At 40.6% G+C, this 26,580-nt stretch overlaps 1 protein-coding gene across 1 annotated transcript; it reads left to right on the top strand.

The window, feature by feature from the left end:
* The first annotated feature begins 1,082 nt into the window (after nucleotides 1-1,082).
* Nucleotides 1,083-26,053, top strand: FEM1C (fem-1 homolog C). The gene is made up of 3 exons (XM_028092634.2): nucleotides 1,083-1,385; nucleotides 2,231-2,964; nucleotides 21,380-26,053. Exons 2-3 carry the CDS (start codon nucleotides 2,421-2,423, stop codon nucleotides 22,687-22,689), a joined length of 1,854 nt encoding a protein of 617 aa, XP_027948435.1. The 5' UTR covers nucleotides 1,083-1,385; nucleotides 2,231-2,420; the 3' UTR covers nucleotides 22,690-26,053.
* The last annotated feature ends 527 nt before the right edge of the window (nucleotides 26,054-26,580 follow it).

Below are 26,580 nucleotides of genomic sequence, written 5' to 3'. Positions count from 1 at the left end.
TCTTTATAGAGTATGGTAAGGGAAAAAAGCAAAATATGTAGTTGTATGAAAATCAGGACTTCAATTACGCAAAACTACATCAACTACAACACTACATAAATTTCTCGACAACACTGTGAGTCAATAAGCAAAAATGAAGTTGTGATCTGTGTGAAATGTCTTTTAAAATAATGATTACCTTTGTGAGGCTGGGGTCAGATAATCTGTCTAATATTCTCTTTTTCCCCAGTGGTACCCAAGGAGTTGGGTGCAAGTTTAAGTTCCCCAAAATAAAGCTTTCAAGAGATGGATGATCAGTTTTTCAAACACTATTTTCTCAACACGATTCACTATGGGCGTCATTCCCCAAACGTGCTTACACTCTTCTTCAAGCTGGTTTAATACATCCCATGTCTTAACGTCATAAATTTGGTAAGTTTCCTTCCTGCTCTATGATATACTCTTTATTCATATTAACGTTTTAGCTTTCTTTCATTTCCTGGTTTTATAACGTTGGAAGAGTTCAGGAGCTCGACCTTGTTGACTTACGCGGCTCTGAAATATTACCACTTTTCGTAAATTTTTACTCTGTAGAGTCCTTATTTAAAAAAAAGAACAAGTCATGATTGGCAGCCTCCTAAACGAATCTTTTTTCTCAAATTTGTTTCTAGTGTTTTTCTCGTTTTGTTTTTCCAAGATCTAAGCGCTCGGTGTATTTCCACCAAAAGGAGAGAGGAGGGTAGTCCGAGAGTATTTATGGGTGCGAGGGAGTAATAACAGCCACCACCCTTCTGGAAGTTCTGGCCGTGGGACCCGAAGATCCCGCAAACCGGCCTCCCGAAATAGGCGCGGGCAAGCGGGAGCGGAGAAGCCCGCGAGATACTCGCACCGCCACCGCCACGGACCCGGGTCGCCCCGTTTGCGGCGTGGCCCCGCCCCCTCGTGGCGCCCCGCCCCGCGGCGTGCCTCACGCTGGTGCGTCCTCCGCCGGGCTCGCGGCCCCGCCCCCTGCGGCCCCGCCCCGCCCCGCCCCGCCCCTACGCGGTTGCTCGCGGCGACCGCCGCCTTCCCCCGGCCCAATGGCGCGGCTGCCGCGTCAGTGATGTGAAACCTCGCTCAGGCTTGTCCGGCCCCCGGCCCGCAGCCCATTACACCATCCGCCCCGGCATCCGCTGCAGCTGCTGTAGCCCGCGCAGACAGGGAGGGCGGGAGGCGGCTCGGCGTGGCGGGGCGGGGCGAACGGCGCGGCCGGATTCATTCCTGTGGGGCGCGGGGCATGGAGGAGCTGTGCGGCTGCAGGCGGAGCAGGCCGGCCCGGGCGGCGGCGCGGACAACGGTTTCCATTTAAGGGGGGCGGCCCGAGCCCGAGCGGCCAGCGGCGGCGGAGAGGACCAGCCCCCGGGCAGGTAGTGGCGGCGGCGGGGGGCCCGCCGGAGCCCAGGCTGCGGCCTGAGGCGCCCGCGGGGAGGCCCTGGCGGGAAGGGGAAGGAGGGAGCCCCCGGCAGAGGAAGGCGGCCGCAGGGCTGGAGGCCCCAGGCTTGGCGGCCGCCCGGGCAGGGGTCGTGGTCGCTCGGGGAGGGACCGCCCGGGTCTGGAGAAGGTGGCGGTGAAGGTTATGGAGGGGGCGACGGTGGTCGGAGGAACCTGCGATCCCTGGCGGGGAGGGGGCGGGGGGGGCCATCAAAATGGGGCGGGCGAAGTTCGCTACAAGGCGGCCGGATTTCCTGAGAGCCTCGAGTAGTTTTAAAGGAAAGAGAAGCTTTAGGGCGAGGGCTTTGGCGTTAGCTGGCCGCGGTTTGCTGTGTCCGACCTTTTTGTTCCTTCTCGAAACCCATTCTGGGCACCGCGAGGCCTTCGCGCCCTTGGCTCGCTCTCTGCAGATGGGAGAGAGAGAAACATTTCTGAACCCGCGCGTCTCTTGCCTCTTTCGGTTGTACTCTCCCTGGGCGTGTGCAAAGCAAAAACTAGAACAAAGCTAGGCTGGTTAGGGAGGCGAGAAAACCAGTTGCCTGTAGTGTTTCAGTTTACCGTGTACAGAAAAGAAACGGCCTGCCACCAAAACGTTTGGGGTCGGTGTGCACCTTTTTGTATTCTTTCCCACCGTGTTTGGGTGGCTTGAGTAGTCCCTAAAGTATGCCGCCCCCCGCCAACCCCCGCCGCCTAGGAGTAGAAATTAAGAAAACCTAGATAGTGTTTTTGCCTTTACCTTTGGGAAATTCAAAACTGCTACTTTGCCTTTTCCTTTTTCTAGTTCGGTGCTCCGGTTGTCAGATGTTGGAAGGCAGCAAGACAACAGACTCTCCGTGGTTTTATATCCGTTTGAGGTGCAGTGATTAACATTGAACTTTGGTTCCTGTAACTCTTGCCTGTGTCGATAGAGTTAAGCTGGGGAGTTTTGCTTTGAAGGGTAAAGAAAAGCGCAGCCTCTCAACTGGACATAAATGGATCTAAAGACAGCAGTCTTTAACGCAGCTCGGGATGGCAAACTCCGGCTTCTCACCAAGTTGTTGGCAAGCAAATCCAAAGAGGAGGTTTCCTCCTTGATCTCTGAAAAAACAAATGGAGCCACGCCACTCCTGATGGCCGCCAGGTATGGGCACCTTGACATGGTGGAGTTCCTCCTAGAGCAGTGCAGTGCCTCCATAGAAGTGGGGGGCTCGGTCAATTTTGACGGCGAAACCATCGAGGGGGCTCCCCCGCTGTGGGCTGCCTCTGCCGCGGGACATCTGAAGGTGGTGCAGTCTTTGTTAAATCATGGAGCGTCTGTCAACAACACAACTTTAACCAATTCCACTCCTCTTCGAGCTGCCTGTTTCGATGGCCATTTGGAAATAGTGAAGTACCTTGTGGAACACAAAGCTGACTTGGAAGTTTCCAACCGACATGGGCATACGTGCTTGATGATTTCGTGTTACAAAGGACACAAAGAGATTGCTCAGTATTTACTTGAAAAGGGGGCAGATGTTAATAGAAAAAGCGTTAAAGGTGAGTTCACCTTCTTCATTTCTGCTTTCTAAGTGTTTATCATTATTTTCAGGAAGTCTGGTACCTAACTTTAACCAGTGGCTGCTGAGTCAGCCAACACTGACAGACCTGTTTTGATGAGGCGTCCCTTCCAGCATACCCTTGTTGGTCGTGTCTCCGGTATTTGAGAATATGTTGAACAAGTGTGATACAAAGACCTCAGTCACGATGTTAAGGGGCATTTTCTGTCTCTGATTTGGAGTCCCTTCCAATCCCTGGGTTCCCCAGAGTTACAGGGGATGTTAGTGGCAGTTGATCTGAGCCCTTAGGCTTGCATTGAATCCACTTGAGAATATACTTCAATGTAATGTTTTTTTCTCAGCTTTGGTGTTTTTTTGTTTTGTTTTGTTTTTTTAAGAACACCGGTGGAGTAGAAACTACTATATTTAGTGAGTGATTGTCTTATGTGACTTAGCTAGGCATTTCGTTTGTTATTCTGTCGGGGAAGGCCAGGCCACACTGACCTGGAAGGATTAATACCAGTTGAAAAGGAGAAAATCTGTTCCCTTATTCTCTGTTTATTGTGTGGCCAATAGAAAAACCTTTCACATAGAACATGTATTAAAAATAGCAAGAGAGAAAAGAGATTTTAAAAACTGCTGCAATCCTGAGAGCAAAACAAGGACTAGGTTAGACAGACTTGGATTTGTTGGCTAGCAACAGTGTAAACACCTTTGTCCAAAAGAAGAGCTCAGGTTTACTGTTGGGTGTAATTTTCAGGGATTGTAATAAGCCTAAAGCAGAAAATGATAGTTGAGAATTTTGTTTTTGAGACTTTTAAAAACAGCTGTTTTGGTCACATATTTTGATACTTGGAAACCCTTTTTTCCCCTTCATATTTATTTATACAACAGCACAAGTAATTTGCTGCCCCATTTAAAAAAAAAAAACTGTTAAAAGTAGCCTACCTGTATGTAAAAAAAGAAAATTCAAACAATGCAAATTGATTGACCATGTTCACAATGAAAAAATCTTACCACCCCTGATTTCTAGACCTCCAGCCCACTGGCAAGCTACTATTTATAAGCGCTATTTACGGGGTTTTGTGTGTCCTGGAGATGGTCTGTGCAAACACAGGTACACTTGTCTATGTCTCTTCCTTCCCCTTTCCCTTCTGTTAGTTGATACATACTGGTTTTTTGTTTTGTTTTTTTTTTTTAAACCTTAAATTATCTTGGATGTCATTCAACTCCAACACACAGAACTGCCTCATTCTGTGTGGCGGCTGCACAGTATTTCATTGTATGAATCTACATAATTTATCTAGGCCCTGTTGATGGACAGTTAGGTCACATCCAGTGCAAGCAGTGCTTCTGTAAATATTCTTGAACAAAAGTGTGTCTTTGCACACTTGGGTGAGAATAGCTGTAGGATAGATACCTGTAAGTGGGATTGCTGAATCAAAGTGTGCATTTATCATTGTGATGGTGTCTGATTGCCTTTCAGGGAGGCTAAACCACACCATTATGGGACAGTACGTAGTTATTGGACAGATTTTACTGAAATTAGTATGGTCTTTTTTTTTTTTTTTTGAAAGGTTTGATATAAAATGATACAGGCTCATTGTGATTTTCTGTAAATTTTTTTTTCAGAGAAAATATAAAAATCTCACAAAATGCCACTTAAGAGATAATCGTCCCAAAGATATTTCTGAATTTATTATATACATAGATGTATGTAATTTTATTTTATATGCTCTTTTTTAACCTTTTTTTTAGCTTAATCAGTAATATCTTTAATGGCATTAATTACAGCCCTTTAATTTCAAGCTGCCTACTCTCCTAATGGAGTTTTCTGTTGCTTCTGGTTTTTCAGTAGGAGACAAAATGTTTCTGTAGACCTTCTTTCTTAGACATTTTTTTCATTTGTTCCTGATTATCTCTTTGAGGTGGGTTGTTGGCTTAGAAGACAGCGTGACATTTTTGTTTGTTTTAAACATTCATTCCTTGAAAGAATGCTGTTTTAAGAGAACAGTTACTGTTTATGTGACCATGTTATTATCAGGAATGCTTTGAAATCATAACTAGCAGAGAAAGTGTTAGAAGGTATGGATGGCTGTTTGTTTAGGCTTGTCGGATTTTCTGTTTCTTTGTTTTGGGCTTTTTATTCATTCAACATATAGATTGTCGAACTTACATATTTAAGTGAAGTTGTTTTGAACTCTTAGGTCACTGGAGAGATGAGTAGTAGTGGTACTGTTTCCCTTATGGTTTTCAAAGTTGCTTTGTATAGTCTTCTGGAGATAGAATGTGTGCGAGAGCTGTACTATAAGTAGCTCATATTCCTGTGATCATTTTCCCCTGATGAACTGAAAGGTATCTAACTCGATTACCTTTGCTTTTTCAGAAGAATGTTCCTTTTATCACCATCATCATACGGCCTTGTATGTGAGGATGTGGTCAGATGATCTAATTCTAGAGTTGTTTTTGGTCAAATGATCTAATTTTAGAGTCCTTCCACCCCACCCCCTGTATCAGTATCTAGTACTTGTGCCTTTCAAAAAAATTACACGTAACATGAGAAAACAGTTTTATACCAAAAATTGTTTTCAGATAGTGTCAGTTTTGTATACCTACAAATATATATCATATATCTGTGTATGTAAATATGTGTGTGTGTATGTGTGCAGTGCTTTTTACCTATTATGGTCCCTTTTAATTTTGACAGTGACTCTTAATTAAATTGGGGGCAGATTAAAGTGTATATGCACCCTCCCCCACTCTGATCCCGAAACTTCCATTCTTTGATAATCACTCTCTCACTGGCTCTAGATTTTTTTTATGGGTCGGTGCATAATAAAAAAGCAAGAACCAATTGAAACTGAGGCAGGAACACTGGCAAAGGATCTATCTGATAGAGCATCAAGAAAGGATTCCCCCCCCACACACACACGTTTTCGCCCTATCCAAGAAGTAGTAGAAAAGAGTGATGAGATTGGGATAAAATGGAATAGTTTCTTAGGGAATGGTATATGTCAGCTGTTGGAAATTGTTGTGAAGGAAGAAACCGCCAGTAGATTATGCTCAGTCTGCTTAAACATCAAATGCACGTGACTTCTACATTCCATTACTTTTTAACAGGCAGTTGGCATTTAAATATACTATTTTAACTTTTTTTCCCCCATGACTTTTTAACAGGCTGTTGGCATTTCGAACAGATTTTAGCCAACGGTGGAATTCATTCTCTAATTCTCTCAGAGAGCACTTCCTGAGTCCCTCAGTGTACCAGGCTGTTAGACTTTAGGATATCCAGAGCTGAGTAAGACAGCCTTTCCAGTCCTTGACTCCTTGCTCTTGAGCTCATGGTTCGGTCGGAGAGACAGGTTCGAATGTAGGTACTTAAACCATAGTAGGCTAAGTGCAGCAACAGTGAGTGCTTTCTTGTATTTGATTCTTGGAAATACTTAATCACTGACCAGCTCATTACCTGCGGGGACGGTGGGTTCTTTGTTTTCTCATGGCATTCACAAAGAGGAGAAAAACTTTGAGATATTTAGGAATACTTCTCCAGTTTAACACAGCAGTTGATTTTTGCAGCAGGAGAGTGGGTTGCTATTTAAAACCGTAGACCCCAAATCAGAAGTGATTAGACAAGCCCATAGAGCCACCACATTGACTTCAGCACTTCATGGTTACTGTCATCTTTGGCTTGCTTTGTTTTCCCTCTCTCTCTCTTTTTTTTTTTTTTAAATGTTATTGTTGGATTCAGAATAGGATCTCTGGTAAAGTTACGTTAGCCCTTCAGTTCTGCTTTTACATGCAGATACCACTGGGCAGTGATTTGAGTACTACAGACCAGTAGAAGAACTTCTCTGAGTTGGGTTTGGGGAGACTGGCCCTAAGAGGCAGGCTGTGCTCCTGCATGGGTTAGTCTGTTTAAATACCTAAAGGTAATTAGGTAAATTGGTAATAAGATAATCACCGTGCATTTTCTGTAGGCAAGACATTGTGTTGGACATTGTGGAGGCTTATGAGAAGATAAGGACGTTGCATTTGTTAACTGCTAAAGGAATAGTGTGAATCTCTGCTGATGGGTTTTAGGAGTGTGCTCTTCATGGAGACATTGAACTGGGCCTTGAAAGGATTGTCAGGGTTCAGATCCGTAGAGTGCATTTGATAGTTTTAAAGGCTTACTTAGGAAATGGCATAAGGAAAGGCACATTGAGAACGTTGGAGGATCCAGGAAGTGGAAAAGTAGGCATATTTGGACCAAAGGGCACTCAGGACTAGATTATAAAGGACATTGACTTCTAGGAAAAGGAGTTTGATTCTCTATGCAGAGGTAAGCTAGTGAAAAGTTTTCAGCTGAGAAATAACTGGGATTTTTTTGCCAGGGGGAACCCACCTAACTGCATTCTAATTCTATTACATTGTGAGCTCTTTAAGGCTAGAGGCCTGGTGTTTGTATCCATGTGGTGTTAGACAGTGTCTGGTTCATAGTGGGTATTTGGTAAATGAAGTTTGTTGAATGAAAGAGGTTGGATTTAAGAGAGAAAGGATTATAAACTCCCTGATGGCAAGCACTGTTTTGTTGTTCTTTCACTACGGAAATAAATCCATACATGAAGACGTGAAGTAAGAAATGAAGACCATAATTATGAAAAATGAGCAGTACAGATAGAACTCCAGAAATGGGAGAAATTCATGTAGGCTCATAAGTAGAGCTGGCTTTCAAAGGGTTGGAGAGAGAGCTAGTTCAGGCAATTTATCTGCCTTTTTATTATGGAAATTTTCTAATTTCTGTGTAAGTGGAGAGAAGAATATGACTCGAACCACTGTGTACTTATCACCTTGCTTCAACAGTTATCCACATTTGCCAAGGTTTTAAAAAATATATTTCTCTCTCCTCTCCTTTTGTTTTCTGCAGTAGTTTAAAGCAAACCCCAGGCATGTTATATCACTTGTCTCCCATAGTATAGGCATTTTAGGGGAGAGATGTATTTCAGTCAAGAAAATGTGAAAAAGAAAGAAATCCCATTTTTTTTTTTTAAGCACTGTAAGTGCAAAGGAATCTCAGGTAAGAAAATCTCCCCTGTAAATTAAGAACGGTTGGTGTTAAGATCAGGGACAAAGAAAATGACCCTTGTCCTGTCAGTAAGCTCTTCTACTATACTTGACTTTCTGTGTGTTGGAAGCAGAAGTTGTCCATTCTTTCTTGACTTTCCAGTGTTCTACTCAGCTGCTGGTCAACCTCCACACACCTACTTTCCAAGATTTAGAGGGAGGGACTTAAAACTTCCTTCTCTTCTGTGGTGTATCTGTGTTTGTTTTGATTTAGTAATAATGTTTAAATGACTTACTGGTTGAATTCATTAACATTTTAATCCCACCTCATCAGGTTGCTCCTGCAAGTTGTGCGTGTTCGTCTTTTCCCTCTGTGTCCCCTGGCACGCTTCTCCGTGTCCCCAGGGTAGAAAGTGTGTAGATTGAGTGCAGTGGGGAAGTACTCATCGTGTTCCTCTAGGCCTGGAGATTGGATTTTGAACGTGAATACTCACAATTGAACTGAAGTGGAGAAAATAAGTAGATCCTGAACTCGCCTGCCCTTTCAGCCGCACGAACTTAAGACAGAGGCTGTTTTACTTATTGACCATTGGGTATGAGTGGTTCCCTCGCTGAGTTCATCTTTATCAGATTTTCCTAGATTACACAGTTGTTTCTTTAAAACACAATTCCGGAAGCCCTTGGCATTCTGGAGACGTATGCTATTGAGACATCAGGAATGTATGTGGTGGAAGATAGAGGTGGGGAAAGGCCCAGGTAAAGAAGTCATGGGGGGGAGGGGTTGCAGATTTGCCAAAAACATCTTTCTTCCCTTTGTCCCCCACGCTTGGGGAAGAACAACGGCCGGAAAGGGAATTTTAATGAAGTCTGAATTATAATGTTGATGTTTTGACATTGTGTAATTTTCACCCAATTACACTAATACTGGTTGCTTTGGTCCTGATCCCTTAGCTCAGTTCCTCTTAGCCTTAAAATTCCGCTAGATGTCAGGACCCATCTCCTAGGCACTTTCTGATTTCCCTTTGAGTCATAAGAATTCATCTAACCTCTGGATGCAGATGTTTTTAGCGTTTAACCTTGTTGTGAGCTTCAAGGGCCTGTGTTGTTAAATTTCCATATGCTCCGAACTCAGTGCCTTATACAATTAATGAAAGGAAGGCACATGGTAACCTTGGCACAGTTTGTATTTGATTCTGTTCTGATTCCTTTTTTTTGAACTCCTGTCCTTGAGTATCTCTAGAGTTAGAATATACAAGGCTAAGGGAAACATCCTAAGTGGAGGAACCTTCTAGTGCTCCTTGGATATCCTGAAGTGTTTCTCTCTACCCCTTCTCACTTCTTCCCTTAATCCATACCATTTAGTTATTCCAGGAATAAAATACTTGGGATCAGCATTGTTCTGCAGTTGAATCGCAGGCCCCTCCCCATCTTTGGACGTGGGCCTCTTACAAGTCCCAGCTACAAAGTTGAAGAAGAATGGATGGCAAGCACAGTAGGCTAAAGAGGAGAGGTGAGAATTATTTTTGTGCATTTCCAGCAAATCTGTTACAGTAAGAGACCCTTTAATTGCTGCTTCTAAAGGTCAAAACTTACACTTCTACCAGAAACACAAGTACTTTGATTTTTAAAACCTCTTTGAGACACAGTTCACATACCATTCACCCATTTAAGTGTTCACATCAGTGTATGTTCACAGCATTGTGTGGCTCTTGCCACAACCTCCTCCCTGCAAAACCCATATGCAGTAATACTTACTCTCATTCCCCCTCCTCTCCCACCCTGGAGGCAGTAACCTTTGGCAGCGGCTAATCTTTCTGTCCCTATGCATTTGCCTGTTCTGGACATTTCGTAATAAATGGAAGCATAACACGTGGTCTTTTGTGGTGTGCTTCTTTCCCTTAGTGTGATGTTTTCCAGGCTCATTCATTTTGTAGCACATGTCAGTACTTTTATTTCTTTTTATTGCTTTAGTCTCTTTATTGTATAATCCCTTGTGTAGATAGACCACATTTATCCATTTATCAGTTAGTGGGCATTTGGATCGGTTCTCCTTTTTGGCTCTTAGAATAAGGCTGTTACGAATATTCATGTACAAGTTCTTGTGTGCGTGTAAGTTTTCATTTCTCTGGGACAGAGATGGAGGAGTGGAATTGCTGGGTCACATGGCAACTCTGTGTAACCTTTTAAGGAACAGCTCAACTGTACCATTTTACATCCTGTCAGAAGTGTAGGAGAGTTCCAGTTTTTCCACATCCTCACAAACATTTGTTATTACTCTTCTTTTTTGAGATAGCCATCTTGGTGTGAAGTGGTATCTCATTGTGGTTTTGATTTTTATTTCTTCAGTGCTATGATGTTCAGCATCTCTTCATGTGCTTATTGGCCATTTGTTTATCTTCTTTGGAGAAGTCTCTTCATATTGTTTGCACGGTTTAAAATTGGGTTATTGTTTTATTACTGAGTTGTAAGAGTAATTTTTATATTCTGAATACAAGTCCTTTATCAGATATATGATTTGCAAATATTTTCTTCCATTCTATAGATTGTTCTTTCACTTTCTTTTTTCAAGTAAATTTAGTTTTTGTTTTTTTTTTCCAAGGAAACAAGGGAAGTTAAGAGTAACAGAAAGGGAGTCAGATACACCAGTAAAAAGAAGAGGAACAAGTGAAATGAGTACTGGTCACAAACTTAATTTTTTTTGGTAAAAACTGAGGTGATTATAAAATGTCTCTCCCATTTCTTTTCCTTCCTTCCTTTTGATTGAAGTCTAGTTGACACACAATATTGTATTAGTTTCAGGTATACAATGTAGTAATTTGAGTTAAACATATGCAGTGCTCACCATAATGAGTGCAGTCACCATCTGTCACCATACCATGTTATTACAGTATTATTGGCTGTATTCCCTGTGCTGTACTCTTCATCCTTATGACTTATTTTATAACTGGAAGTTTTTACCTGTTAATCTCCCTCACCTATTTCACCCATCCTCTCTCACACCCTGCCTCTGGAAACCACCAGTCCTCTGGTGGTTTACGAGTTTCTGTTTTGGTTTGGTTGGTCATTTGGTTTTTTAGATTGCACATATAGGCGAAACCATATATTTGTTTTTTGCTCATCTGACTTACTTCACTTACCGTAATACCTTTTGGCCCATCCATGTGTCACAAATGGCAAGATTTCATTCTTCTTTATAGTTGAGTATTAACCCATTGTCTATATACACACACCACATTTTCTTTATCCGTTCATCTGTCAGTGGACACTTAGGTTGGCTGTTATACATAATACTGCCATAAACATAGGGGTTGCATGTATCTTTTCGAATTAGTGTTTTTGTTTTCTTTGGGTAAACACAGAATCACTGGGTTGTGTGGTATTTCTGTTTTTAACTTTCTGAGGAACCTCCAGACTCTTGTCCCCAGTGGTTGCACCAGTTTACGTTGTTTTTTTCACTCTTTTGATGGTATTGGTCACAGCAACTTGGATTTTATTTTACAAGCTAATTTTTGAAATATTCAACTATAGATCACTTAGATTTGACTTAAACAAGAAAATTGTTAAGAAAACACTGCAGAGTTTACTGATACCCTTTCCTACATAGACAGAAATGTTTCTGTGGGTCAGACTGTGTAATCTAGTGGTGCAGCACACCCTTTTCCTGCTCTGACATCTAATGTTTTCATTTAGCGTAAAGAGGAATGGTGGAGTTTCATTTTCTGTGTGGCGTAAAACAGGGCTGTGACCTAACCCTTCTTTTCAGCTTATCTTCATATGACTTGATATAACTATTAGATATTAAGCTTTATGGCAGATACCTATATAGCAAACAAGAAAGTAAGATTCTTCCTCTATTTCCTTACTGCTCAAAGTAGCAAAGACCAGCAGCATAGGCTTCCCTTGGATCCACCCTAGATCAGTTGAATCAGAATCCACATTTTACTGTGATCCTCTGGTGACTGTGTACATTAAAGTTTGAGAAGCACAACTGTATTTGACTAAAACAAACACACACAAAACTTGAACCATGTGAGGACTTTACAAAATAGCAGAATCTGTTGAATTGATATTTCTAGAAAAAGCACTTTATAGTAGACATTTTGTATTTGTAAAATATTTTACAGCCCTTGTGAGAACATTTTTGTTTCATTAAAAATGGAAATTGGGAGTGGTTTGAAACGGACTTAATTCTAATCCTGGAGACTCTTAAGTAATCTTACCCACATTGAGATATTTATAAATTCTGTGTTGAAGTTCTTGTATGATTTAAGTCGTTAGTTGATTGGTAACAATCTCATGCAAACAATCACTTACTTATTATTTAGTCAAACCCAAACATCTGGTTTGGAGCGAGGGCACTCTAAGGGCTCCAACTAGTTATTACTCAAAATACTGGTATGTTTTGGGATTACTTATTTTAGGAAAATCTTACCCCTTTTTTAGGCACTTACACGAATCCCTATCTTTTATATGCCTGCTATCAAAAGATTAGAGGTCTCTTTAGAATTAACAGCAACTAAGATTGGTACTTTTAGATAGGTCTTCTTGAGAAATACTACCATGTTTTTTGTTTGTTGTTTTACTAAGTTTTTTATTTTAATTCCATTATAAACATACAATGTAGTATTCGTACAATACAGTGATTCAACACTTTAAAAACATCACCTGGTGCTCATCACAGGTGCACTGCTTAATCCCTACCATCTGCTTCCCCCATCCCCCACCCACCTCCCCTCTGGTGACCATGTTTTTGTGCTTGAACACTTGCATCATTTCCTTCCCTTAGTATCCATCCCCGAAGCATCTCAACGAATATGGCTACTTTTTATTCTTAGCACTATTTCAAGGTTAAGTTACATAGTTGAAAATTAATATATTTAGATCATACTATTTTAACTTTCTGTATAAATACTTTAACTAAATTAACACTTTAAGGACCATTAGCTTGATTTTTATTTATTTATTTTTAAAGATTTTATTTATTTATTTGACAGACACAGCGAGAGCAGGAACACAAGCAGGGGGAGTGGGAGAGGGAGAAGCAGGCTTCCCGCTGAGCAGGGAGCCCGATGCGGGGCTCGATCCTGGGACTCCAGGATCATGACCTGAGCTGAAGGCAGTCGCTTAACCAACTGAGCCACCCAGGCACCCTAGCTTGATTTTTAAATGTCCATTTAACAAACATATCTTTTGAGAAATCATGAGAATTTTCCATAATGAATTCAGTGTCAGAAATTTTATTTTTTCTCCAAATGAACATGTTCTGAGTCAGACACTGAGAATTGTATAATACAGTGTTTATTTTCTTCCTTTTTTTTCCTTTAAAGGTGAATTATATTTCAGTGCTAAATAGCCTTGATTTCATCTGAGATGCCTGGTAGTATTTTTGAACTTTGTGTTCTATTTTTAATTGTCTTTCTCACTCTGAGGATACAAAATTAAGACATTATGAGGTAGAGATTCCAAATCTTCCATTGTATTATGGAAACACAGAGGCACATAACTGAGGGAAAATGCTTGAGTTGAATATTCAGTAGTATTTGGCATATGATGTTATGCACCAAAAGTCTAAATCACTGATGTTACCTAGCAAAAATTATATATGATTTTATTGGTCTTTGGCATGTAACTTAGCACACACTGGCCACAAGAACATAGTAACTTGATTTTTAAATTCACCTTGTTTTATGTTTTCACAAGAACTTGCATTTCATCTTGAAAGCATAGCTCTCTTGAATGAAACTGTTAATAGAGCAAATACAGCAGATAGCTGATGATCATTTTATAAGATGAATAAAGTCAGACTAATAATTCCAGAAACTGGAACATGAATAGACTTGTAAAAATAAAGTTTGTGAATAGACATGGAAAAATGTCCTATATACCTAGGTACAGAAGTAATATAAATTAAAATTCAAAATTAATTCTAGTGCCAGAAAGAATACTATAAAAGTGGATCTTTTAAAAGATTGTCTAATTCCTTTGGAATGAATTAGAGATGTATCTTAAGCTCTCACATACTTGTGATTCTGTTTTAAATTAGGCATTAATTTTTTTGTCCTTTAATTATTGAAGTATAATTTACACACAATAAAATCCATCCTTTTTAGTATATAGTTGTATAAGTTCTGTAGTTTATCCAGCAGTCCAATAAAGATAGAACAGAAAGTTTTTCATGCCCCTTTGTAGTCAGCTCTTCTCCCAGAATCCACCCCCTGGCAGTCACCTATTATCTGTCCTTATAGGTTTTTAGGCATTAATTTTAAAGATTTTATTTATTTATTTGAGAGAGAGAGAATGAGAGATAGAGAACACAAGAGGGAAGAGGGTCAGAGGGAGAAGCAGACTCCCCGCTGAGCAGGGAGCCTGATGCGGGACTCGATCCCAGGACTCCAGGATCATGACCTGAGCCGAAGGCAGTTGCTTAACCAACTGAGCCACCCAGGCGCCCAGGCATTAATTTTAAAAAAGCGAAAATTCTGAAGCAGTGCAGATATCCATCAGCCAGGGAAGTGTTTATGTGAACGTGGACATGCCTCTTTACTGGAACTTCTACCATAAAGCCATTAAGAATGATGATGTAGTATCTGTGGAGTTCATGTAGACTACGTACTGGTCACTTACCAGGAGAAAATGACCAAGATGTGTGAGAAAAGCAGGTAACAGTTGTATATGGACTGATTACAACTTTGTCAAAGCAATCTATATAGAGAGACTTGGACCTGAGACAAAAATTATAGTTGCTTTAAAATTAAGCTTTTTGTTTGTTTTTGAAGCTTCTCTTTTCTAAACTTTGTGGAGTCAAGATCTAGGCTATAATTCAGAAGCACTTTTTGAGGGCTTCGAGGGCATGAAAGTGTGATGGTCATATACTTGTTAGAGGAGTTACGATCTCTCTCCTAAGACTTTGCTTTTTAAACTTATTTTATCCTCAGAAGCTAAGTTTGAATCACTTTTTCTGATAATCAAGTATTAACAATTTAAGGCTCTTACCTTAACCTTAGCAGTGTGCTAACTGCTAGTTGGGATATAAAGGAAATATATAGAATCTGTGTCCTTTAGGAATAGACCGTTTAGGTAAGAAAACTGATGTTTGTGGCAGTAACATTGTACCTATTGTAAGGTATTACATAATATCATATTAGTTCATGTAATAGGAATACCCACCAGGAAGAGTGACACATTTATTCACCAGGCAGCCTCAAAATGACAAGTTGGTGTGGTATCAACAAGCAAGTCTCTTTAGGTGGCTGATGTTGCTGTTGGAACTTGAGGGACAAGAAGTTAAAATGGTAAAGAAGAAAGAGTGTATTACAGAAAAACGAAGCGCAGAGGTGTGGAGGTTGAAGTGAGCAGGCTTGTCCCCCGTGCCCGGAGGGACACTTAGGATGGAGTGACGGGAAGTGTAAGTAGGGTCTCCGCCATGTGAACTGCAGGTACTGGCAATGTCCCGGAGAAGGTGTTGGCAAACTAGGGCCCAGGCGTCAAAGCCTGTCCACCTCCTGTTTTTGTGCTGCCTGACAGCAAAGATGTTATGTTTTAATGGTTGGGAAAAAAAATTGAATGAAGAATAATACTTTATGACACATGAAGATGCCCTGAAAGCCCTATTTCAGTGTCCGTAAGTCAAGTTTTGTTAGAACAAGACCATCTCCATACATTGAATGCATTGCCAACGGTTACTTCTGGCCATGGCAGAGTTGAGTGGTTACAGCGGGGACATTATGGCTTGCAAGACCTAAAAATACCATCGAGCGCTTTATAGAAAAAGTTGGCCAGCTCCTGGCAAGATTCACAGTGCAGCATTCACGTTGGACATGAAAAATGAGGCTGGACAAGTAGGGTAGGCAAATATAAGATCTCAGTCTTTTCAGATCCGTTTCTCATAGTGTACCTTGTGTGTGTTCCCACTAACCAAGATTAAGCTTTACTTCACATAACGTTTTCTGAAACTCTGGATTTCTTTTCCTCTTTGCCCTCCTGCCTCACACAGATAGTGCTTTGAGAATCAGTGTTGTGGAATTTTGAAAGTCATCTTAAAAGTTTTCAACTGTGGAAACATGAAAGGTTTTGAGTTGGAAAGTAACGTGATCGGTGGAGTTCCATTATGAGGTTTGGCTTGTATTAGATAGAACTTACTCATCAGATTCTAGTATGACTAGCATCTAAAATATGACCCCAGGAATGTACAGTACACTGCAGTGGCAATTGGGAGACATGGGTTTTTGTTTTACTACCAGTTTCCCTGCTTTTTGTTTGTAGAGTAAGTATTTTCTCTGCTTTGCCTAGTTATGAATATAAGATTACGAGGGGGCAACCGCTAATACATCAGATTCAGGAAAAGAGAAAAATGGTGTGCTAACATATGGATACTTTTTCCCCCCCCCCCCGGAACTGGATTTATTGAGTGAATGGCTATTTTAACTCCCTTCCTCCCCATTCTGCGCCCGCCCCCGCCCCGGATACCTTTTTCTTCTCCATTAATCTCTGCTTTTATGATTCGCTTCAACTTTCTCTGGGTCTCATTTACTGTTTTTCTCCTTTACTTTCTTGAGATGAAAACTGAGCCATCTTTTTAAAGCCTTTCTTTTCTAGGGTGCACCTAGAAGCACAGTTTCAGCCACATCCCGCAGGATTTGTTACTTAAGGTTTTCATTTTCATCCGGTTACAAATATTTTCTGTTTTTCCATTGGGGTTTCTTTGACACATAGGTTATTTAGCAGTATGTATTTAAATTTTCAAGTCTGTGGAGGTTTTTCTAGTGTTTTGTTCTTGCTGTTGGTATGTGTGGGGGTGTGTGTGAGTGATTTCTAACTTGCACTGTGGACTTAGAAGACAATCAGTGATATCCGTCCCTTGCTGTTTCTGTGAGTCTCACTTTATGGCCAGAATGTGGTCAGTGTGTGTCTTCTTTCCTATATCCTTGAAAGAAAATGGTATTCCATAGGTGTTAAGTCCAGTGTTCCTTTATATTCCTCAGTTAAATCAAGTTTGTTCATTGTGTTCAAATCTTCTCTCCCCATATTGGTTTTGTTCTTCTCTTCCTGAGAAAGGCGGCTCAAGTGTCTGGTGCTGGTGGGTTTGTCTGATTTTCCTCGGAGTTCTGTTGATTTTTGCTCTATATAATTCAAACCTATGTTTTTAGGTAAAAACAAATTTGGAAATACTGTATCTTTATGTTCTTTGGATTTTATATCCTTGTAAAATGTTTCCCTTTATCTCTAACCATGCTTTTTACCTTAACGTCTCCTTAGTCTGATAGCTTAATATCAGACAGCTTTCTTATTTAGGGTTCCTTTTTGCATAGGGTATAATTTTTTTCACTTCAGCCTTTTTTCTGTCCCTGTACCGAAGGTTGTGTCTCCTGTAAGCAGCATGTAGTTGAGTTTTACATATTTCTATTTTCAGTTTGACAGTTTGTGTCTTTTAATGGGAATGTTTAGTTTGCTTGCATTTAATGTAATTACTGATATATTTGGGTTTTACTCTCCTACTTTCCGATTTTTATTTGTCCTACCTGGTTTGTGTTCTTTGTCTCTCATTTTTTTTTGTCTGCATTTGAATTATTTTTTTCTTACTTCATTTTTCTCTCTGTATTAGAGAGTATGTAGTAATAAGATGCATACCCTCTGTTATTTTAGTGGTTACTGTACTGCTTCGACTTACCAAAGGAATAACGTAAATTTCTGAGTTTACCTCTGTCGAAGCAATGCAAAAATCTTTAGAATACTTTAATTCCAATTGCCCTCATTACTTTTATGCTCTTGCTATCACACATTTGACTTCTGTATGTATTTCAAGCCCTGCGAGACACTTGTTATTTTCGAAGTCGGTATTTCTCCCAAATTTATCCTTCTTGTTGAGGCTTATGTCTGTATCTCTATGCTTCCATGTGGCTTATCCTCATTTTGCCTGGAGAACACCCTGTAGTACTAGGTTTGCCAGTAATAATGGGTTTTCTCTTTCTGTTCTCACCTCAAACAGTCCTGCATTCACACTGATTCTTGCTCTGGGTATAAAATTCTCAGTTGGCAGTTATTTTCCTTGAGTGCTTTCAAGATACAGATACCATTCTGTTGTCCTCCGGCTTCCTGTTCCTGGTGAGAGCTTTGCCGTCAGCCGAACTCTTGCGCTTGTGCAGGTCATTTCCACCTTTTCCTTGTTTGTGAAATTTTTCTCTTTGCCTGAGTGCTCAGCAGTTTCGCTGGAGTGTGCCTCTGGGGAACTTTCTTTGTATTTCAATTTCTTGGTGTTTCTAAGACTTACTACGTTTATAAGACTTTACCAGCTTCAGAAAATTCTCAGACTTTATCTTTTTATGTATTGCTTTGGGCCCGTTTTCTTCCTCTAGAATTCTGGCTTTAAGAGTGTTAACCCCCTGATGTCGTTCCCTCGGTCTCTCAGTGTCTCCACTTTGCCAGCCTGTCACCCCCATGCTTCTTTCTTTGTGTTTTCATCTCACTGATTTTTCCAGTCACTCCTTCTCTGTTCAGCTATGCGTAATCTGCTTGGAAAGCCACCCACTGAGGTTTTCAGTTCTAGAACATCCATCTTGTTCCTTTTTGTAGTTTCCAGTTTTCTGTCTAATTCTCAGAATTGTTTTTTAATCTCTCTTACTTTGCTCAGCATAATTACTGTTTTAAAGTCTGTGTCTGATGACTGTGTGAGCAGGATCTTCTGTTGGGCTTTTCCATCAGCTCTTATTTCCTTTGGTTTTGTGTTGCGGTTCCTTTGATTGGATACCAAACATTAGGTATAAAGAATATGAAAACTAATTTGGGCCCTAGTAAATAGATAGTATCTAGATAATATTTTCTGTAAATGGTATTTGTATTTGCTTTTGGCTTTTGACTGCTTTCACTAGCAATCCTGAATTTCCTTAGTTCAGTGTTGACATGATCTTAAATTGGATTTTGGTTCCTCCAATTGCTGGTCTGTTTGTAGTTTGTCTTTAAGTACGCGGTGCAGCCCTTCCGAGCTTTAACTCAAGAGTGTGTGGGCGGTTTCAGGGTCCCCTCTTCGTGGGTTCTGGACTCTAGTTTTTTCTTCCAGCCCTGCTCAGCTGTCAGAAGGTCCACTCAAGTGTTTTCACTGCTGCTTCCAGAATCAGAAGAGGCCATGAGGGAAGCTTCCCTAAATTCTGGACCTCTCTGATTTTCTTTCTTCTTCTGGATGTTGTCCTCTTTTTAGCTCTTTACATGCTAGCAAACAGATTTTTAAAAATAAATTTTTCAGCTTTTTAAGTTATTACCGGGGAGGGTGATCATATCACTTCTGCCATTACTAGATGTGAAACTATTCTATAGGTTTTTTTATTAAAAAAACAAAACAAAAAAAAAAATTCCCCACCCCACCCCCCCACCGTGTTTGGTGTATTCTGATACAGCAGTTCGGTTAATTAAAAAACTGGCTTCTCTTGCATTCTTACTCTTGATTTTATGTGACCAAAGGGAGAAGAATGCCATCTAAACCTCCTATTTCTCTTATATTGTCTCTTTCTTAGAGGAAAAGCGATTCTTAATCTGAAAGATTTTAGATTTCAGATTCTTTTAGAATTCAGATTCTTAATCTGAAATTCTTAATCTTAAAAATACATTTAGTAATAGCTCTGTTTACTTGAAATTACTGTGAATGAATGAACATTAGTATTAGTAGGCAGCAGTTCCGGGCTCTCTCAGTGCTTGGTTACAGACACATTGCTAAAACATTCCATCAGACACCATTCCATTATAGACCTTTGAAATCCTGAGTCAGAATAAATGTATGCAGGTAATCATGTACTTCCTGTAGGTGTCATGGAAGACTAAACAGGATGAACCTGTGGAGAGATTCAAGTCCAAGTGTGTAATAACTGGCTCTTTCGAATTTTAGTTACAGATTTGTTATGGGAAGGGTTCAGGTTTAAACTACTTTCCAATATCCATGCTGTGTCAGGAGTCCCCCAAGGCCTTCCCCGTATCTGGAGGTGAGTCAGCATAGAATGGTAATCATGGCTAACATTTATTACAGTGGTGTGATAAGGACGTGTGGCTGGATCCTAAAGGGGAAAGGCACAGGTGGGGGCCTAGAGGAATCTTGTGTGCAGGCTTTTTTACGCCGTCTCCTCATAACAGGGGACACAGAGCAGTTTCTGCCCAGGGAAACCCATTAGGAGACTCGGAGCCCAGGGTTTTTATTGGATGCCGTTCACGGAGGCACCCTTTCCTGAGATACCCCAAATTCCAGACTCCCAGAAAGAAAGCAGGTATTCAGCACAAACTGTATTGTTCATACAGACAGTGAGCCCCCCTTACCGTGGAGGGCAAGTTTTCTGAACAGGCAAGTTCTCCAATGTCAGCCGAGGGCCGGCCCTGGGCAGGCAGCTCTTTCTAAGGATACCTACCGGTGTCACCAGCTCCGGTAACTCTTCGCTGCACCCGCGCCTCCAGTGACTCACTGTGGAAGTTTTCTGTAAACACCGTAGGTAAATATCAAAGGTCCGTGTGATAATTTTTGTTATGATAAGTAGTGAGATGTTTGGCATTAAACTTTGGCCGCTAAAATACCTGTGTGGCTGTCATGTCTTCATATGTTGCATACGGGCTTTTCCAGATGTGCCGGTGTCTGTTGTCCATTTGAATCCACGTGTGGGAAGAACAAGACAGCACTGGAACATTTAGTACATCTTCAGAGAATATTTAAAAATTAAATTACAATGGGAAATAATCCCTTACAAAAGGACACTTCAGATGGCTCCTTTTAAATTTCCAGTTGAACCACCCACGTGTTTTTTCACATTTTACTGGACTTGTTTTTCTCCTGGGAGCTTTCTGAGGAAAAGTACTTTGTCACCGAGAATTTTGACTAAGACAGCTGAAGTTTATTTGGCAATCAGAAATATGGAAAAAATAATTTCTGACTCCTGTTAGACTCAAACTGGAGAATCTTAGATGTTCTAGATTAGATTTCTCGCTTATAAATGTGGAAGCTGACCCAGAAAGTTTAAGTGACTGGCTGCAAAGCTGACTAGCTGGTTGATTGCATTTCATCGCTTTTTAGTCATAGAATATGCACTTGCAAATGCTATTGAAAAAACCCAAGAGGCTGTGGATTCATTTTGAATTTCATTAGTGACTTTGATGATCTTTTCATGCCTAATTTGGTCATTTATTCAACAAACTTAACAAGTATTTATTTAACCCCTGCAGTGGGTCACACTAGTTTTAAGTGCCGAGGATTGTTTTCTTTTCTCATTTATATTCAAATTAAAGTATGTCCCATTAAGGTCAGCCTGGAGCCGCCAGCTTTTCGTGAGGTTCCTAGGCTACGTACATGTACTACATTGTCTCCTGGTCCCTCAAAATATGTTATCTCTTTTTTTCCTCTCCTTAAGGTAATACTGCATTGCATGATTGCGCAGAATCTGGGAGTTTGGACATCATGAAGATGCTTCTTATGTATTGTGCCAAGATGGAAAAGGATGGTTATGGGATGACTCCCCTTCTCTCAGCGAGTGTTACTGGTCACACAAATATTGTGGATTTTCTGACTCACCATGCACAGACCAGCAAGACAGAACGGATCAATGCTCTAGAGCTTCTTGGAGCTACATTTGTAGACAAAAAGAGGGATCTGCTTGGGGCCTTGAAATACTGGAAAAAGGCAATGAACATGAGGTACAGTGATAGGACTAATATAATTAGCAAACCGGTACCACAGACGCTAATAATGGCTTATGATTATGCCAAGGAGGTGAACAGTGCAGAAGAACTAGAAGGCCTTATCGCTGACCCTGATGAGATGAGAATGCAGGCCCTATTAATTAGAGAACGTATTCTTGGTCCTTCTCATCCTGATACCTCTTATTATATTCGATACAGAGGCGCTGTCTATGCAGACTCTGGAAATTTCAAACGATGCATCAACCTCTGGAAGTATGCTTTGGATATGCAGCAGAACAATTTGGATCCTTTAAGCCCCATGACTGCCAGCAGCTTGTTATCTTTTGCAGAACTGTTCTCGTTTATGCTCCAAGATAGGGCTAAAGGCCTGCTGGGCACCACCGTTACGTTTGACGATCTTATGGGCATCCTGTGCAAAAGTGTCCTTGAAATAGAGCGAGCTATCAAACAAACTCAGTGTCCGGCTGACCCGTTACAGTTAAATAAAGCTCTTTCCATTATTTTGCACTTGATTTGCTTGTTAGAAAAAGTTCCTTGTACTCTAGAACAGGACCATTTCAAAAAGCAGACTATCTACAGGTTTCTTAAGCTGCATCCAAGGGGGAAGAACAACTTCAGCCCGCTTCATCTGGCTGTGGACAAGAATACCACCTGTGTAGGGCGGTACCCCGTGTGTAAATTCCCGTCCCTGCAAGTCACGGCCATACTGATCGAGTGTGGCGCTGACGTGAACGTCAGAGACTCCGACGACAACAGCCCCCTGCACGTCGCTGCTCTGAACAACCATCCCGACATCATGAATCTCCTTATCAAATCAGGTGCACATTTTGATGCCACAAACTTGCACAAGCAGACTGCTAGTGACTTGCTGGATGAGAAGGAAATCGCTAAAAATTTGATCCAGCCCATAAATCATACCACCCTGCAGTGTCTTGCTGCTCGTGTCATTGTGAATCATAGAATATATTATAAAGGGCATATCCCAGAAAAGCTAGAGACCTTTGTTTCACTTCACAGATGATAATCTGACTGTCGCGTCGCACTCTTGAAAGCACGGATCGCTGACAGTTGCCTCATACGTGAGCACTGTTGTGAGAACACCAGCATTCACTTAGCTTGATGTCCTCGTGCTGTCATTGGCTAAAGCATTAGAAGCATCAACTTTCCAGGATTGGTTTCCCAGTATTTAATATAAATATACCATATAATATATTGTTTGTGAATTATTGAGAAATGTAATGTCCTATTCGAATTTCTAAAATTGTCTGCCAAAGGCTTATCTGTTCCAGTTCTGTTTGCTGTTGGGTGTTTGGGACAGAGGTCACCGTTTCTCAGTGGTGTCTTTATACTTTACTGGTTTGTGAATTTTATACAATTGAAGGTCTTTCTTTCTTTCTTTCTCCCCCCCACCCCGCCGCTTCTTCCTTCTCTTGTCTAAGCTTCTTCCCTCTTTCCTCTTGATTTATTTCCTATTTCTACTTACCGGTTTTTTCCCCCTTACGGACCCATGCTAGGTTGTACACCCTTTATGGACCTGTTACCATTTGCAATTACCATAAGTGCTTTATCTCCTCTATGCACCGGCTTAAACTTGACTGTTGTATGTTAGCACATTTTTCTATGCAGCAGTTGGTCAACTTCAATTCAAAACACTGTTACGTTTGTTACAAAGTTCATTTTTTTGAAAGTAGTACTCTTTGTAGCATGACAATTTTTTAGAGCTTACAGCTTAGCTACCTGAGCTCAGGCTTTTCTGTTTGTTTGGTTTTTCTTCTTCTTCTTCTGAGGTTTTTCTCTCCAATCCACTGAAATTATTGTGTGCTAAATTTGGGAAACAGATCTCTTCTAACTCATTAACCCAGTTGAAATTTAGGTCTGTCATCTTAATATATCATGCAGTAAAAGGAAGAATCTACAAAGTGACCCACCTTTCATGCTGCTATATAGCGTTGTCCTGCTTGTGCTGATGATGTGATTAGGTGTTAGAGAATTCGCTTCAATTTAACCTCAAAGTTGATCACACAGCTTTAATGAGTCCCGTTGAACTATTCAGCGATTGATCACTTTTAGTTACAAAAAGAGCTACAGCATGTCAGGGGCATGATGCTTGCTGAGCCCGATCTAGGCATCTAGGATAATTAAGGTATTTTTGTATGCAATTTACTGCCATAGTATCCAAGGTCAGTAACAGTGTCCTTCCTTTCAAGATAACTTGCATGAATTACTTTGGTCTCAGTTATTCGGCACCCTAGTTAATAAACACAAAAGGTTGCAGTGCTTCCTGTCCCCTTACTGGAAGTTAGCTTTGCTCTGCTTTTCTTTCTGTATGGTTTTTTGTTTTGTTTTGTTATTGGTTTGGTTTGGTTTTTTTCTTCCACACAGCTTCTCTAATGCCACAGAAAGGGCTCTTTTAAGAAAAGATCAAGTGAAAAGTACTAAAAAAAAAAAAAAAAGATTCAGGTAATTATCCTTCAGCACTTTATTGTTATTCAGAATAAAATTTATGATGGCACATTTGCCCTGCAAATGTCTTAACGAAATTGTTCTGAATAAAAAGCTCCTTATTTGTTTGAGGAAAAAAAAAATTCAAGTGTACCTGTGAGTTGAATGAGCTGGATCCACTTGGGTTTTTGCTCGCATTTTATCCTGAGGGTTGATGTCATGGTATTTACAGAGTCATCACTGCAAAGAATCAGCTTAGATTTATTTCATCTTTATTCAGTCGACAAAACAAAACAAAAACTCGTGATGAATAGTAGTAAATATAAAAAGCATTAGACTTACTTTCTGGTTAAGTAATTGAGGTTTAATTTCTTTTTTAAAAGATACACTTATTTTACTAGGTTGGGAATGGAATTTCACCGTCGAAAAGGGTGAATGGGAGATAACGGGTCATGGTCACTCTCCAGCCTTTGGATGAAGAGGCTTTAAAACCCGTCTTTACCATGGGGAAATTTGGTGGAACGTTTGAGCTACCACATAGATTAACCCGTTTGTGATTTAGACACACATTCTAGAAATAGCAGACATCAACATTTTGAAATCATTTGCCTCTAACCTTGTGGTACGTATGCATGAGCTTTTTTTTTTTTTTTTTTTAAAGGAAACTGTATGTGCAGTAAATCGACACTAGTAGATCTCAGTAATTTGGGGGTAAAAGAGCAACTGGATTTTTCAGTGATTTAATATTACCCCTTCCTTTCGTGGGCGGGGAGAAGAGTTTGGTAAGGCACACCTCACACTACCTGACGGGTGAACCTAAATCCAACAACTCCAGGGCAGCTGAGGATTTCTTCACATGGCGTATCTTCCACCGCTAAAGATTGATTGCATAAAACTGTTCTTCAGTCTCGAGAACTAAAATGCCTTATTTCAGTTAGGATACAATTCTCCTCTGTTTGCCATCTCCCCAAACGCTGTTAGGAGCTCTTGACAAATTGTTTGATAGCTCAAGATTGTCCATGATTTTATTTTGGAGGAGGTTGGTTAATAAACGTGACCTCAGACACTGTTAAGGCCTTTGTCAGAAAGTATTCTCAAAATTATTGTTGACTGAATTAAGATACGTCCATGTGTTACTTTTTTTTAACCACAAGTGAGTACTCTAATACTTAATGAGCTACTTGTAGGCTGGAGTTGATAAATTTTGATTATGTTTCTGTAAAAATGCCTCGTAAGGCCTGCTGAATTTTAGATGTTCCTCTATTGATCATTCCTGGAACAGAAATGGTCATTTTACTCAGTTTAGATACCAGTCTACTTTATAAAGACAAGTGGATTCTAGATTTTAAAAAAGAGTCCTTTTTCTTACCCATAAACCTGACAGGGGCGTAAAAAACCCAAATCAGCAAAAAATAAACTTGGTGCCCATTCTGATTTTGAAGTTAAGTGATTGCTGACTTGTACAGCGACTCCCTTAATGTATAATATTTTAGAACCCCCCCCCCCCATCTACTGTGACTTGGGAAGACTCTAAATTCTATACGAAAAGGTTGCTCTTTAAATCACCCAGCTGAAACCTTAGGTTCACTTTTACAGGTAAAACGATCCTTGTAATTATCAGAATTGTGGGGGCCAGACGAGATGATAATACCATATTTTTGCATACTGCGACAGCAGCGTTATTGCTTGGAATTTAACCATTTTAGAGTTAGATCCTGAAGAGACTAATTGGTCGTCATCCTTTTTTCATTTTTCTTTTCTTCCCCCCCCCGCCTTCATATATATCACTAAACAACTAGTTCCTCCCTTTTGTCACTCCCCATTGTGTATTTTTCAGAAGTACTGTATTCAGATGCCAGCCAATAAATTGTCACATAATGGAAAATGATACGCCACAACATTCATTGTAAGGTTTAATAAAATTAAATTTGCACCAAATACAAGCGCATTTGTATTGACTCTTAAGATTTTATTTATTTGAGAGAGAGAGCGGGGTACAGTGGGGAGGGAAGGCTGGGGGCAGAGAGGGAGAGAGAGAGAATCTAAAGGAGATTCCCTGCTGAGCACGGAGCCAGACGTGGGACTCGATCCCACGACCCTGAGGTCATGATCTGAGCCGAAACCGAGAGTGATGCTCAACTGACTGAGCCACCTGGGCACTCCTCGTATTAACTCTTCATACTTGGTTGATGCTGTCTTAATGCTTTGATGGTGTGCTTGTTTCAAAAAATACCTACTTGGTAATTTATGGTCAGAACTGTTAGAGCATATTCATTGTTCATACTTCTATGTAAAAAGATGGTTTTGTACAGTTTGTTCTCATTTCTTTTCCAGTGAAGACCACAGAAGCTAAGATACAGAAAGACTTTTGTTTGTTGTTCAGTGCATGGGAGAGGGGCTGCTTTTAATTCTTACTCTTGTATTTTAACTGGTTTGGTTTTAGGTATCAGAAGTATGTCATAAATACATT

This window comes from Eumetopias jubatus, unplaced genomic scaffold (genome assembly GCF_037043125.1).
Source record: "Eumetopias jubatus isolate StellerSeaLion01/CBP00866 unplaced genomic scaffold, mEumJub1_p1.0 scaffold_5, whole genome shotgun sequence".
NCBI classification, from domain to species: domain Eukaryota; kingdom Metazoa; phylum Chordata; class Mammalia; order Carnivora; family Otariidae; genus Eumetopias; species Eumetopias jubatus.
The sequence above is the reverse complement of the archived record's forward strand: the minus strand, read 5'-3'. Positions and strand labels throughout refer to the sequence as shown.